At 45.9% G+C, this 14766-nt stretch overlaps 1 protein-coding gene and 1 long non-coding RNA gene across 7 annotated transcripts in view; both read right to left on the bottom strand.

The window, feature by feature from the left end:
- Positions 1-10883, bottom strand: part of UBE2E1 (ubiquitin conjugating enzyme E2 E1) — a 45667-nt gene extending 34784 nt beyond the window's left edge. The window contains exons 1-3 of one of the 6 annotated variants that reach the window (XM_009086112.4): positions 10689-10883; positions 8459-8637; positions 6311-6361 (exon numbers count right to left, since the gene is read on the bottom strand). In XM_009086112.4, the coding sequence (XP_009084360.2) occupies positions 6311-6361; positions 8459-8637; positions 10689-10868 (410 nt within the window). In that variant the 5' untranslated portion in view covers positions 10869-10883. Of the gene's footprint in view, positions 1-6310; positions 6362-8458; positions 8638-9551; positions 9852-9910; positions 10025-10484; positions 10504-10688 lie in introns of those variants that run through there. The other 5 variants (XM_018909594.3, XM_030228642.2, XM_018909595.3 and 2 more) reach the window with 5 other exon arrangements.
- Positions 10884-11657: 774 nt separating this feature from the next.
- Positions 11658-13735, bottom strand: LOC127059322 (uncharacterized). The gene is made up of 3 exons (XR_007777013.1): positions 13646-13735; positions 13422-13488; positions 11658-12611 (listed from the first exon to the last, which is right to left on the bottom strand). It is a non-coding gene; the product is annotated as an uncharacterized LOC127059322 (long non-coding RNA).
- Between the last annotated feature and the right edge of the window lie 1031 nt (positions 13736-14766).

Here is a 14766-nt window from a genome sequence, read left to right as displayed (position 1 = left end):
TTCATGTAAGGAGGCAAGATTGATTCAAGCCGTAAAATATAAACAGGAAACATACATTGTTTCCCATTTAAATCTATGAAGTATCATACACATACAGTGTATGTTTCTTAAAAAAAGACCAGGCATATAAATTGCTGCTATACACATATCCAATATAAAAAATCTAGACAAGCAGCAGTGGAATACAACTGAAAAACCAAACAAGACTGTGTAACCAAGAGGAAATAAGAATTTGACAGATAAAACATATATGCAGCATCATAAACACAGTTGCACAGTGCCCTCCAAGGGCAGCAAAATTGAAAGTCAAATAATAAAAGTAAGTGGTATACAAGGGAGGGTGCACAGAAGGGATTTCAATCCTCTTTGTTCTTAGCCATGATACAATTTCACAGCCACTCTCAAGATTCATCGTTTCCATGTTTGGCATGCAAGAGCACAGAATGCAGCTCATTTGGGAATTACCGAGCCAGGACGTGCAATGCAAAATCTACCACAGCATCAGCCAGCTCCTGCCACAGTGTCCAAACAGCCTGGCCATCAAAACATTTCAGACAGTTAAAAACAGAAGTGGCTTCAGAAAAGTTAATTCCTGTAATATTAACTAATCAATCCTCAGCAAAGAAAATGCTCCTGGTGCAGCCTTTGTCTGAGTATATCAGACAGAGGACTTTGCCTGCAGGAGCTGCTACCTCCACATACTTAAATTCAGCCAGTGTAGAAATGTATATTTTTATGGTTTAAGCTAGACCATACACAACTGCAGAGGATCTCTAAATTAGTTAATACACCATTTCAAAAGGAAGAGTTATTTCTCCAGGGATCATGTGCCAAACAAAGCAAGGAGGGAATGCTGAACCACTGGTAGTTTATATGACAAAAGATATTTTTCAACTACACAGTAATTATGTAGGTCCTTCCTATCCTACATCTGGAAACTTCTCACAGAAAACACTCACATTTTCAACACAATACGAGGTGAATAAAAGAAAAAAATACTTCTAAAACCACTTTTGTAAGCTGATAATTTCACTTTCCTTAAAGATGAAAAATTTTTTTTATTTCTACAAGGAAGCAAAAGCTGGCATTTGTGTCATTCCTGACCTAACAATTTGACTGGGCATACTAAGGAAAAAAGTCATAATGAAATTAAGCTTGTTACCTAGAAAATGTAAAACTGGAAAGTTTATGCTATAGAATACAATTGTGCTCGGGAAGGGCTATTTCACACATGAAAATAACAAAAACAACACTGATATTAGAGTTTAACAGTGACAATCCATCCTTAAATAATATGCTAGATTTAAAAGCAAAAACACTTAAAGCATTATTGGAATTGAAAGTATTGAAAAAATACATTTGCAAAAAATTACAAGCACCATGAAAAACAAATGTAAGCAAGACAAATGCCAGACCTGCATGGTGTGCAGATGAAATATATTAATTATAATATGAAGCTGTTGAGTTCAAAACTGCCTTTGAGCCACACATTTTATGCAGACTTCTCTCAAGCCAAGAAATCTTAATTCCACACTGTAATGTTTTGAAAACTATTAATATTCCATACGTTATAATGGAGAGCACTTCCCCCCACCATCTTTACCGAGACACATATTTATTAAGTGCTGACAGTTAACTTTCACGAGACTCTCAAGGAGATCTGGTCCTTATTCTGCAAATTTACAAAAACTGGGCTGAAGGTGCCAAAAAACACAACTGTATTTTATTATTATTTAAATAATGAATTTGTGATAGCATTTTATTCTGAAGCAATGGAAAGCCCTGCAGGCAAATGCCTCCTTCAGCAAAGGTTTGAAAATTATTTTTGTTTAAATAACAGCTGGTCTTGCCTATATGGACTTAAATGAGCCATGAGGAGACAAACTTGTTTCTGTTTAGCTAAGATAGATTAAAAAACATTAATTCCAGTTAATATCCATTTTGGTCCTTCTACACAGATGGGAAAAATAACATTAAATTACCATGCTTACATACAGTCAATACCAGACACCCAATAAAGCACAAATTCAAAGCCCTGCTCATAATGCAAGTGATGCACACAGTTCCAGCAGAACAGCTCAGCTGCAAGTTAGCTTGAAACAAAAGAGATTTACATTAATTTCTCCACTTTGCCAGAGACTTCCTGTGCAACCTTAGACAAGTCACTTGTTTTTTGTGTGCTGTAACTCCCCACCCCTAAAAATGGGGAAAACCACTTGTTCCATAACCTCACATCAATAAGCAGATCTACCATGAGGAGATGCTTAGATACAGAGGTTGAATAAATTATACAAAGCAAATAAAGAGTACTTAAAGCCTGAATTAGTTTATCTTAAAGCTTTGGATAGTTCATCACTGAGACAGAAGGAAAGCTTCTGCACAACACTCCGAAGTGTTACCAGCAAACAAAAGTCAGGACTCCTTACACACGTATTTTGACATCTGCAGACCCAAAGTAAAGGTGTGACACCTCCTCTGTCACTAGCATATATAAAAGACCAAAAGTAAGACCTTTCTAGTTACCTTCTCTGAGCTCTAAAACTGGACTTAAACTCTCTAATATAAAATAAAGTAGGAGAAGAGATCACCAGATACACTCTCAAAAGATTTTAAACACTTTAGGTCCAAACAGTCATTCTCCAATTCGTCTTAACCACTAACCACCTTTTGAACTTGAAAGTCATATTTAACTTTCATAACTCAATTTTAATATCACGAGTCAAATCAACTTGCAGAAATTAAAGACCTCCAGAGCACTGGCCTACTGAAAATAATGAAGAGGACTAAAATCCACTCAGAAGTAGCTGCCAAACATACATTACAGTAGGACACTTAGGAGGACACAGCACTCCTCTCAGCAGGAACCTACAAATTTGCAACATGTATTAAATATATCCTTTTAGAAAATATTTTCAAGTCCAAAACCCTGCATTTTGAATGCAGGCCAAACAGAGACTGCTTCCATGCACATATTCTGCACCTTTGCACAACTAACTGCACTAGCCTGTGAAAATCAAAATCACACCCTGAGGAAGGAGACACAAATACACAGGGAGGATGAGAAATGAACCAGCCAATGACACACAAGCACAGGTAAATTTTGGGGGACACAGGCAAGGTATGGAAAAACCAGAAGCAAAGAAAGTGCTGAGGAGAGAGGAAATTCTGGAATAAGCTTCCCCTCATATTACCCACATATGTGTAAAAACCACACAGCTGCTCAATCACAGGGTGTTGAGCGTGCCTGGGGTTTGGGTTTTTGGGTTTTTGTTTTTTAAACAGATGATCTGTGGGTTACACAAATGACAATACAGACACTAAAAGCTACAAAAATAAAAATGAAACATTTATTTTTAAGCTATTTTGTTTGAAATGTCAAATGATTGTCATTATTTGTAATTGCATCTTGTATGTTGTATTTTATAAGAGGGGAAAAAACCTCATGTAAGATATGGTAAATCAGTTCTTACTAAAAATCATTCACAACCTGAACCTTTATCTTTCAATATGCAGAGCTGCTCTGGGATGTGTTAAATATCCTAAACTCCCATTTCTGCAATAAGACTGAAAGAACAGTATTTTGCAGCGAGGCCAAAAATTAAAGAACAGCCAACCATGAACTTCTATCAAACACCAGACATAGAACAGGGGAAAATACAAACATGGTAGTGGAGGGTGTAAGAACAGATATTCAGAAAAAGAAAAAAGATTATGATGTTTCCAACATAACACAATATACAGTTTCAGAAAGACATTTTCAAATGTGAAAATGTTGAGGCTTTGGCAACCCTTAAAACTGACAGTACAACAAGTAGTACATGACATCATACATAATGCCCTGAATATATAAGTTCTAAGATTAAACTTACAGGAAAGAGTGAGACGCCTAAAAGGAGAGGACTAGCCTCTCCTCCAGTGACACCTGAAAAAGTCTGTAGAGGCACAAAGGCAGCAGAGATATGAGGGGCAGGAGGTCAGAGGAAAGGTTAGAATAAGCAAAGTCATAAAGGCAGGAAATTGAAACTAAGTTCTCAAACTATGTATTTAATACCTCCTTCACAGCATGCCAGTAATGTTCATACAAAAGGAAAAAATATAAAGGAAAGCAGTGACACTGTTAGCAGGCTTCCCAAGAACAAATTCTGGCAACCTTAAACATCATGCACCAACCAGAGTCTCTCATTTGCTTAATCTCACAGTCATAAATTGACTATTGCAATTTTTCTTTTTTTTTCACAAGAGGTGAACTTTCCCCACAACTGCATTTGTTGAAACTCATCTCACTGTTGTGGCAATCAGCACCTGCCTGCCTTTTTACAAATCAGCCACTACAGGGGCAAACTCCCAGTGCTTAAATGCACAACTGGAGCCTCGTCAGCCATAAGCAGAGCTGCTCTTCTTGGCTCTCAGCACCATGTTTACAGAAGCAGGATGACTTCACCCCAAGATGAGCAATACCAAAACTCCTTTGGTCACACATACACACACAACAAACCCCTCCACTCACGTTTTCCTACCTATCGACATATTAAAAGGCTGCAACAACTACACCAGTTCCATACATTACTTGCAGAAGCTGCCAGCCTTCACTGTCACTCATCTGAAAGTCAAAAGAAATGCAGAATACTTATAACTCCACTATGGATGAAGATTACCCATCACTATTTGTACTACGAACTAATTTTTACCATTAGAAATATTTGTAAAGGCTGAAATAACACAGACTTACTATGTGGGCCTTGAAGCACGTTATCTTCAATGGTCTACGTAATTAGAAAAGAAAAACCAAAACTGTACTGTATTTTGACAAGTAGTCTGCTAGTTCATCTTTACCTGTGACTGAATCCCATTTAAACAAGGACAAATTAGGGTTCTAATATCATTTACACAAACCATCAGAAGAAACACATAACCTAATAAACTCATATATAATCACAGCTTTTGGATAGACTTGCAAAGCTCAGTCTGAAGTCCCAGCACCTTGACCATCTACTTATCTAAAGAGAAGCAACAGTGCCCGAGATGTGCTTCCTTGTTTCTTTCCCATGAAAATCAGGTTAAAGTGGGAGGAGGAGGGAAAAGCATGTGGACATCATCCGGATACAGAGCTGGGATGCACACGGGACAGACATCTCCAGCCCAAGAACTGGAAATTTTATATTAGTCAGCTAAGTCATTACTGTCCCTAAAACAATATTGTCACAATTAAAGATTTCAAAACTTATTGGTTATCATCCCAACAGCACAAAAATCTTCTTAGTAGCAGATTAGATCTCACACATCACATTCAATCTCTCCTTCAAATAATTATGATCCTAGGGACTGGTACTGAAAGGGTGGCTCTAGACCTGTCAGGCTAACTCTTGTGCTAATGCCTCCCCACAGACTAACAGTGGCAAAAAGCTTCAATAAAAAGGTTCATGTACATTTGTGGGTGGAAACTCAATATGAAAAAGCCCAATTTAAACAGTTATTTATAAGCATAATTTTCTCCATTACCAACATCAAAAGACATCAAACCTCAGCTACAGCAAGAAGATGTAACAGAGAACAGAGTTATGCGTTGGCAACTACAGCAAAGGCAGACCAGACCGAAAGCCTCTTTCCTCTTGGATGAGCAAGTATAACCAAAGAAGTTACACTACTACTGCCTCCTCTCCAAATGCAAAGAGGTTCAGCAACACCATGCAATGAAATAAGTCAACCTACCAGACATTTTAAAAAAACAATATAAGTTTCTAAAACATACCTAAAAACAAGCTGCTTTATAAAGGGCAACAAAATATCCCTGCTTTCTGTTTCATCAGCTAAGATGCACGTTCCAGTGGGGCACTGAGTGACAAATTCGCACTTTACTTCCACTGTCAGCTGCTGTTAACAACAGAACTCTGAACTAAAACCTCAGAGCATTCTCTGCTTCCTTGGCAGGACTCTTATTTATATAAGATTAGTGCAGTCAGGCATTAGATTTATAAACCAAAACCAAAAACAAACAAGGAGAAAGTTTTCACACTCTTCTTCATAGACCAGTTTCTGAAACATACACACACAAAACAATATATCGTATTGACATGCAATTGTTAAAAAACAAAACAATCCCCTAAACAAACAGAAAACTGGTCAAAATACATACAATTTCTGGAGGTATCCCCATCTGGAAACTATTTAAAGCATTCACAAAAGTACTGTTGGCCACCTAAACAGCCGTTCCTCTGCTCCATCCAGAGCCTCTGAGGGCAGTTACAACACCCGGGCACACTTCAGCCCCTCACCTTCCCCCACCCTCCTCAGGTAAGGAATCAACACCAACCTGCAGTTGGGAGGTGGATCTAAGGTGATGTCAGCCAATTCCTTCTGAATCCTGTGGCAATAAAGCAAGAAGGAACAAAGGTAAGTCACTGAGTGGGACAGCAGTTAACACATTCTCCTTGCAGACGTACTGTCCCTGTGAGCTTGCCACAGTACATGAGAGGCACTCTCAGCTGTGGCCTCCCACCAGTCCAAACCCCCTCAGCAGGACAGACACCCTGCACTGTTAAAGAGACAGGCAGAAAAGCACACAGGCATCGTGCACTGAACCCAGACAGGTGCACCACTCTGCACTCCCACAAAGATGCCAATCACACAGTGGAAAAGACTGTCCTCTTTGCTCTGCCAACCAGCCTGTAAATGAGGGGAAACCTCTGCAAATGTGATGCACCAAGAAGAAACTGCAGTCTGAAAAGGAATTTTGTCTTACGGGATTGAGAGAAACAGTCATTGCCAAATTGGCTCCCTCCTCTCTCCCCCAGCTTCTCATCACCATCCTGAGGAAAAAAATCCACAGCCCTGAGGGAGTCAATAACTGCGCCATTCTCAAGGACACTTTAAGGAAGGTGAATATCTATTTCTGACGCTCCTGCACTTCCTAACACCTTCAATTCTCCCTTCTCTTCACCCTCAAAGGCCTCACAACACCCCCATGTCCCCTCCCTAGGACTCCAGACACTCCCTCTCTCCACTGTGCTCAGCCAACACCCTGTCCTCCCAGCCCAGACTATTCTGGGCTTACGCTGCTCCTGCCACAAAACGCCCAACCAGCTATCATCCTCTTCCCTGGAGTCCCATTACTGTCACTCAGGCTTCCCTTCCAGATTTCCCCACCCAGCACTCAGCCTGCTTCCCTTCTCCTTTAAACTCAGCCAGCATCTCCTGCCACTTGTCACACACAAGAACCACAGCCTTTCCACAGGAGGCAGTTTAAAATCTTCTCCTCAGAACAGTGAAGGGCACAACACGTAAACACTGCTTGCCACTATCTATGTCAGTTTGCCATGGAAACCTGCTGAGTGGAGATCTGGAATAACCAAACCACCTAAATTCTACAAAGCCACAGAGAACTCAGTTGCTACGACAGGGCATTTGCATAAAACCCCAGTCACTTTAGACACCTACTGATACAACCTCTCTGCTGCTTGGCAAAGCTGTTCAGTGAGATGGTTTATTATTCTTACTGAAGTACTGCAAGTTTGCTTGAAAACCTCCATTTGTCAGCTTAGCTCCCTGGAGCAGGATGGTGCTGAACTCAGGTGACATGCAGAATAAATAAGAAAGGGTAACTTTAAAAAAAAAAATAAATTAGTAGATCCAAGAGTCTGTCCAAGTGAAGAAAGCTGACTGACATAGCTGTTCTGGAATTCCTATTCTATGCAGGTGTCTCTCCCTACACATTATTCTGGAATAAAAATTACTTTATTCTCAAAAAAAGTCCAAACACACTCTGTGATGTGAGCAAAGACTATTTCAGAGCAGAATGTCTACAAGTGGGCCTGCTGTGGATGATTTATTCCAGTTAGCATCCAACCATACACAGAAAATTCAATATAAGTGATGAGTAGACAAAAATAACAGTAATGTATTTGTTGGTAAAGATCTGGGGCTATATTACGCTCCTTGCACTGCAGTGCACTCCTCCAAAACAAGCAAACTCAAAACTTCACAAACATTAATTAATCTCCAAATCAGTTCTGGAAAGAAAAAAAAGACACTCTGGACTCAAACCCACAAGAGAGCGAAACAGATGCTGAAATGCAATGCCTTACTTGAGACCACATAGCTTCCAGTAGCAGAGAAAAAAATAAGGTCTAAATGTCAATCCTACACCATTCCCATAACAAATGCTAGTAAGGAAAAAGGAAAAGACAGCAGAAAGAATTGAGGGTCACAATAACAGCCCCGAAGAAGAAGAGCCAGGAAAATATTTGGAATAAGCAGGAAGAGGGACCAGAAAGCAGTGAAGTTGGGCAGACACTAACTGCAGCGAGACACCGAAAAAAGTGAGACAATAGCAGCTTCACACAGAAAGGTTGAGCACAAGGGCTAGAGATGAGGAATGGGAGCAGCAGGGGAACAGTGCAAAATAAAATGACGAAGAAGGGAAGATGCAACAAATCAGTGAGAAAACTGACTGCAGCCTCACCTCTTGGCACTGGTAGATAGCAGTTTAGAGTTTTTACTCATGCTGACTTTGCTTTCCTTCTTCTTAGGCGTGCTTGTCTCTTTCTCTGTCTGTTGGTTGGAGGATGAAGATGAGGAGGAGCTGGTGCTGGCCCTCGAATCGTCATCCGACATAGCGACCCCCCCACCACACACCCCAACCTGGAGAGGAGACACCACGGGGTGTGGGGAACAAACAGTGAACACAAACACACACAGAGAAAGGCTGCTGACAATCTCGATCTGTGTTTGGGTCATGCTCCTTTTAAAGGACCCTCATGTCTCCCTCTCCTCTCTAGGCCCTACAGCCATAGCAGGAGGAGGAATAGCTTCTCCTGCACTAGTAACATCGAGGGGCAGGGGAAAAGGGACTTTAAAAGGTTCCTCTCAGAAAGCAAGTGCGGAATGAGAGGAGACTGGAACGAGGACAACTGCGAGGATCAAGGAAGCTCAAAGCAATTCTTTCTAATCTCCCCCAAACTGCACACACAAGAGGAGCCATCACCACCCACCACTATCGAGCCTAGGGGTGTAGGAGATAAAAATGGAACAGCTCTGGTCCCCTGGGTTCCCGGGAGGCACGTGGGGGAGGCAGGAAGGGATGAGGCCAGGGGGGTGCCCGTCGCCAGTTCTAAAATGGAAGTGGGGCATCACTGGCAACACAGGGAAGACCCTAGCAGATGCCTGACCTGTGGTGGGGAAACCCCTGCGTGCTGGACAACCCCTGTCTGTGGGATCGGGCGTTAGAAGCCCTGAGGGGAGGTGGGCAGGAAGGGAGCAAACCAAGGGGAAGGGACAAGCAGGGAGTGGGGTGCACTGGTGGCACCCACCGAGGCCCACTGCACCGAGGGGCACATGCCAGAGGAGGGGGAAGGGAGCAGAGGGTCTGTGCCGGGGGGGGCGTGGGGGGAAGGAGGGCCAGGACCTACGAGGGGCGAGAGTGAAGGGCCAGGGGAGGCCGGTGTCAGGGAGGGGGGCAGCGGGGACCAGGGGGAGGCAGCTCGGATCCATGCGGGCACCCCGGGGGCACGGGGGAGGAGGGCGAGCACGGCGGGCTACCGAGGGCAGGTCCTCACCGACAGAGGCGAGAAGCCGTCGGGAGGGATGGGGGGGCTGGCAGGGCACCCCGGGAGAGTTCGGGGGAAGGGCTCGAGGGGCAGCCGCGGGCCCGGCGGGGGGGGCGACACACGGCCGCCTCCCTCCCAGGGCCCCGGGCCCCCGGGGAGCTCCCCTGCCCCCGCTGGCCGAGAGCCGGAGGGGGCCCGGCCGAGCTGCCCCGGCCGCGGGCCCGCAGGGCCGGGGGACAGCGGTACCTGACAGCCCCGGGCGCGACCCCCCTGCCCCGCCGGCTGCCGCCCCATCGCCGGGCCGCGGCCGGCCCTGCCCCTCGCCCCTGCCCCCGAGGAGGGCGGCGGGGGGTGCCCCGTCCCCCTACCTCTCCCTTTGTGTCTGGCTGCTCCTCCTCGGTGCGGCTGGGCCTGGCCACTCGTGTCTCTCTCGCTGGGAGAGAAGCGGAAGTGCTGCAACAGCAACTATTAAACAGGCAATGGCTTCCCTGGCTGCCTCCCCCACCGCCGAGCGGGGCTGGGGGGCGGCGGGGCCGGGGCGCCACCCGGTGCTGAGCGGGGGGCGGCGGGTGCGGGCGGCGGAGCCCCAGCTCTGGGGATGGAGGGGGATCCCGGCCGCCACGGTCCCCTCTCTTTCCCTTCTCCCCGGGGAGGGAAGAAAGGGGCACACGGAGGAGGACCTGAGTTTTTAATGGAGACCCTCTGAAAAGTAACCTGCAGGGGTGTCGGGGGGCAGAGGGACAGGCGCCCTCCTCGGCTCCACTGCTGCTTCCGTGCGAGAGCCCCACGGGGAAGCGGTGGAAGCAGGTGGCTGGGAGAGGGGCAGCTCCCGGGGCTGCTTTTTTTAAGGCTCAGAGTGGGTATTAGGCTCGGCGCGGGGGCTGCTTGCTTTCCTCCTATTCTCAGAACTGTTTCAACCCCAAAGCTTCCCCCCAGCCTCACCTGCTTTGTCCCTCCGGCGGCAGCAGCAACTTCTCACCTGTCTCAGTTTCAAAGCAATAAGGGGAAAAAAGGAAAAAAAAAAACCAAAACCAAAAAAAAAAAAAAAAAAAAAAAAAACACCAAAAAAACGGAGCCTAGCCCAAAGCCCAGTCGCCCCCACCAAACCAGGCAAAAGGAATCCCCGGCAGCTTTCCCGTCTCTCACCTGTTTCAGCCCTAAAGCGGCAGCTGTGTCCTCCCTTCCCTCCCCCGGCTCAGCCCTGAACCAGCAGCAGGAGCAGCCGCTTCCCACTCGCCCTCGCCCGGAGTTCAGGATTCCATTGTCCCCCACACTGCATTTGGTGACATCACTGACACACAAAGAAGGGGCACTTCGTGATGTCATCAACGCATGCTGGGAGAGAAAACAAAATTCTGGGCTTGGCAGCGACAGCACTAACACACAGACGCACACAGATACACACACAGACCTTTCAATTTTCCAAAGGTAAAAGTCTTAGGGATTTTTTTTTCCCCCCATGTCCCCTGATGGGGAGCCCGTCTGCGGAAAAAGGCGTGTTGTATTCGCTAGCGTGTTGTAATCGCGAGGCGATTTACTCATTTCTCCGGTACCTCTGCTGTCCATCTCTCGCTCCCTGTCCACCCAACGGAGAGAAGTGATTTGGCCGGAGCGACCCACCGCCCCCGGCCCAGGCGCGGGCAGCAGCCCCGGTGGGCAGCCACGGCGCTTCCTGGGGGTGCCGGACCCACTCGTGAAGGGACAATGGGGACCAGCATTCCCACCGACCTCACCCGGGGCACATTTGGCTCGCTGCCGCCAGTTTCCACAGCCTATCGAGGGATCGCCTATCGAGTTACTTGGTGTCTTCGGTGGCCGAAAATACACTGGACTGTCACCACCACGCACCACGATAATGGATCGGAGTTTATATGTCACCCTTTCTCCCACGGGAGGACCTCGAGGCGATCCGCAGGCACACAGGACTGCTGGCTCCACAGGGCGCTGTTACGACATGACACCTGGGGAGTCCCGAGGGGTCAATTACGAAACCGAAGCCGCAGGAGCGGCGGGGGACGGGGGCGGGGGGACATCCCAAGGCTGGGCATCTCCGCTTCGCAGCGACGGCGGGGGGGAGCGGGGGCAGCCGAGGCTGGCTCCTCCTGAAGCCCGGGCTTCCCGTCTGACGCTGCCAGGCGCTGCCCGTTCCCGGGCTGCCAACATGGCCCCAGCGGAGGGCGCGGGTCCGGCGGGGGAAGCCCTGCCCGTTCCCCGCGGCGAGCGGCCGTGCCCAGCCGCTGCCTTGGGGCTCCCGTGGGACCCGGCGGCCTGCCCGCCCGTGGCACCGGTGGGGTGAAGCTGCCCCCCGGCAAGAGTCTGCCCCTTAGCTAGGGCTGATGCTTGAGTGGGGGATGAAAGCCTTCAGGCTGGGGTCGGGTAGTGGGTGCCCATGGCTTCTTTGGGGGTCAGCTGTCAGCCAGGCTGCCTGGGGATGGTGAGCCCTTCCTCTATGGGACAGCAGCTTCACACTTTGTGACTCAACACAAGGATCTGCTCATGGCACTGACCTTTCACCTTTTATATCCTGTAATCTTTGAGCCAGAGGTACCCCTAGAGTGGACATCCTTGCAGGGACAGTCATTTCCCCTGTCACCCTCTCCTATGTTTCCTTGGACTTCTGCATCTGCTGCTTCTCTCTCCTTACCTTCTCTCTTTCTCATCCATTTTCTGCACACATCTCATTTTCCCTGGGCCAGTCCCTAATCTACCTACACACCCCAAACTTGCTGCCTAGTCTCCTGTTTGAGACGTGAAGTGCGCTAGATATGTACACCCCAGTGACACTGCGAGTGTCACCCTGACAACAGAAGGAATTCCACTGCAGTGTCAAGCTTAAATGGTCTTTGTGTGTGGGTTTTGATTTTGGGGCTTTTTTCCCTGCTAACTGTGCTCTTCAGTCTTTATTACCTGTTGTACATGTACTAGGCTTCAGTGAACTTTCTTCCAAAAAGAATTTGCTAGCAGAGACAACCTGTCCATTTGACCCATGGGAATGATGCTTGGGAAGCTATAGTCATCCTACCTTCTAGGAGCTGTAGAGCTGTGGTATCTCCATCATTGACCATGGCCCTGAAGACATATTATAAATGTAATGTAAACTGGCATTTAGATAAAGGTGGATGATCTCATTACTTCATGCCCCTCATTGACCAAACGGGGTCAGAATTCAGCTCCTGAAAACTGCAATGAGCCCCTCTGCCAGAATTTTCGTAACTGACCCAGGGGGCCGTGGAGGATGGGGCTGGCAGTACGGTGCCATGTGTTGTGTGACAAACAAAAGATGTGAGGACACAGAGCAAAGGGACCCGGCTTAACAAATTTCACTGCTTATAAGGAATAGCTCTTTAAAACCAGAATATCCTAATTTTTACCACAATAAAACCCCAAACAACAACAACAAAACCCCAATACAAAAAAACAAAAAAACAAAACAAAAAAACAAAAACAAAAAAAACCAAACCAAACAAAAAAAACCAAGCAAACAAACAAAAAATACAAACAAACCCAACCCCCCCCCCAAAACTCCAGCTCTTTCCTGTTGTCACAGGAAACCTTCAGCGAAGTCAAGTAGGACCACTGATATTAATAATGAAAGCCCTGCAGCTCTGTAAGAAGGAACAAGGAAAGTGTAAATATTGCTACAAAATCACACAGGTATTTTGCTATATTATGTTAATCATCTTGGTGGAGGGTTATCTGTAGATTAACCTTTTCTGTAGCACACAATCCTTGGTAACCCTGTTCAAAGTAATAATATGATAACCAGCAGCAGTGGTTATTTACTTTGAAGCCTACCCAAAAAATGCTTTTGCTGAAAGCACCTACTAATGTCAGCACTTGAGCAGCTGTTACAGTGGCAACTCCCATTTTATGACTCACCTCCCAGGTCACGGCTAGGATCAGCAGTGGGCTGTTCTCCTGTGTTAGCCATGCCATACCCAGGGCACTGGAGAGAGAGGGAGCCAAGAAGCCAAATTCTATGCCCAGAAATGTTTTTGCAGCTTGCCCTTCTTCCATGCTTGGCCTCTCAGCTCTACACAGACATGGAAAAAAGGGAAGAGAGTGTAGGACATGATTCTTTTTCCACCAAATGGAAGAACTACCTCCTCTAATCAACATCACAGCTTGGGAATTTTGACAAAATGCCGCTGATCTGCTTCTATTTCTTTCCTGTAAAGTGTGTTCACTTTATAGGGTGAGCTTTCCTTCCTTATCAGCGCTTCCTCTTCCTGTTTCCTTAGTTTTGTTTTTGTTTGGGTTTTTTTTTTAATTTTCTTGGCTAAGTTTTGCAAAGGACTAGCAGAGGAAAACTGACCCAGATTATTAATTTTCCTTGTGCCCCAAGCTTTTTTAATCGATGGCACTAGTTCAGTGCAGCAACTGAATAGGATTAGTCACTTTTCCCTCTGGATTGAGTTTGGAGGAGGCTGAAAAGATAGATGACTGGAATCGAGTTGCCTTTGGGGCTTTGAGCTTAATTCACAACAGAAGGTAGCCAGTTCAAATTGCTCTGAGTCTTCTGCTAAGGGGAGGTGACTCAGATTAGTCCTTTTGTACCATCTCCGTTCCAAATAAGTTTTCAGCATTATTTCTAGCTGGTCTGTTTGGGTCTTAGCCAAGGCGCCTTATATTTCCAGCAATTCCAGTGAGTTCTGCGTCAGACCTTTTGTGGGGAGCAGAAAGAAATTATAATTTTTTTGACTCTCCTAATGTCAGCTTGCTGGTAATGTTATGCTTGCAAGTGACAGAAGCAAAGTGAGAAACATGCTGATACCTCACACAGTCCTGTGATGACACACTTTGTCCTTTCTGTGTGACTCTGTGATACAAAGTGAGGTGGTGAGGAAAAGTTACAATAAGCTCAGGAGTTAAGATACAACTATTTGAATAAAGCTAGACAGAAACTCTTCCAAAAGAGGAAGGAACTTCATTGAAATGAGACAAAACGTAACAGAGAAAGCACAAGTGGCTTATGTATGTGACATAAGATAGTGAGTTTACCCATTGGTTTCCTGTTCACAACTATCTTGCCATAACTTAATAATGCTGTCCAACTTCCCTTGCTGTAATTTTCTCACACAATACAGCTCTTAGCCCTTAGAATTATATCTTTTGCAGTTCCTTACAGAAGAATGAAAGGGTCTGCAAGCAGAAAACAACTTGTTTCGTCTCCTTTAATTCCAGAACAAAAGAGGATTTATTTGTGAAGGAAAAGTTTAGGTCT

This window comes from Serinus canaria, chromosome 2 (genome assembly GCF_022539315.1).
Source record: "Serinus canaria isolate serCan28SL12 chromosome 2, serCan2020, whole genome shotgun sequence".
NCBI lineage: Eukaryota > Metazoa > Chordata > Aves > Passeriformes > Fringillidae > Serinus > Serinus canaria.
This window is presented reverse-complemented; position numbering and strand designations above follow the sequence as displayed.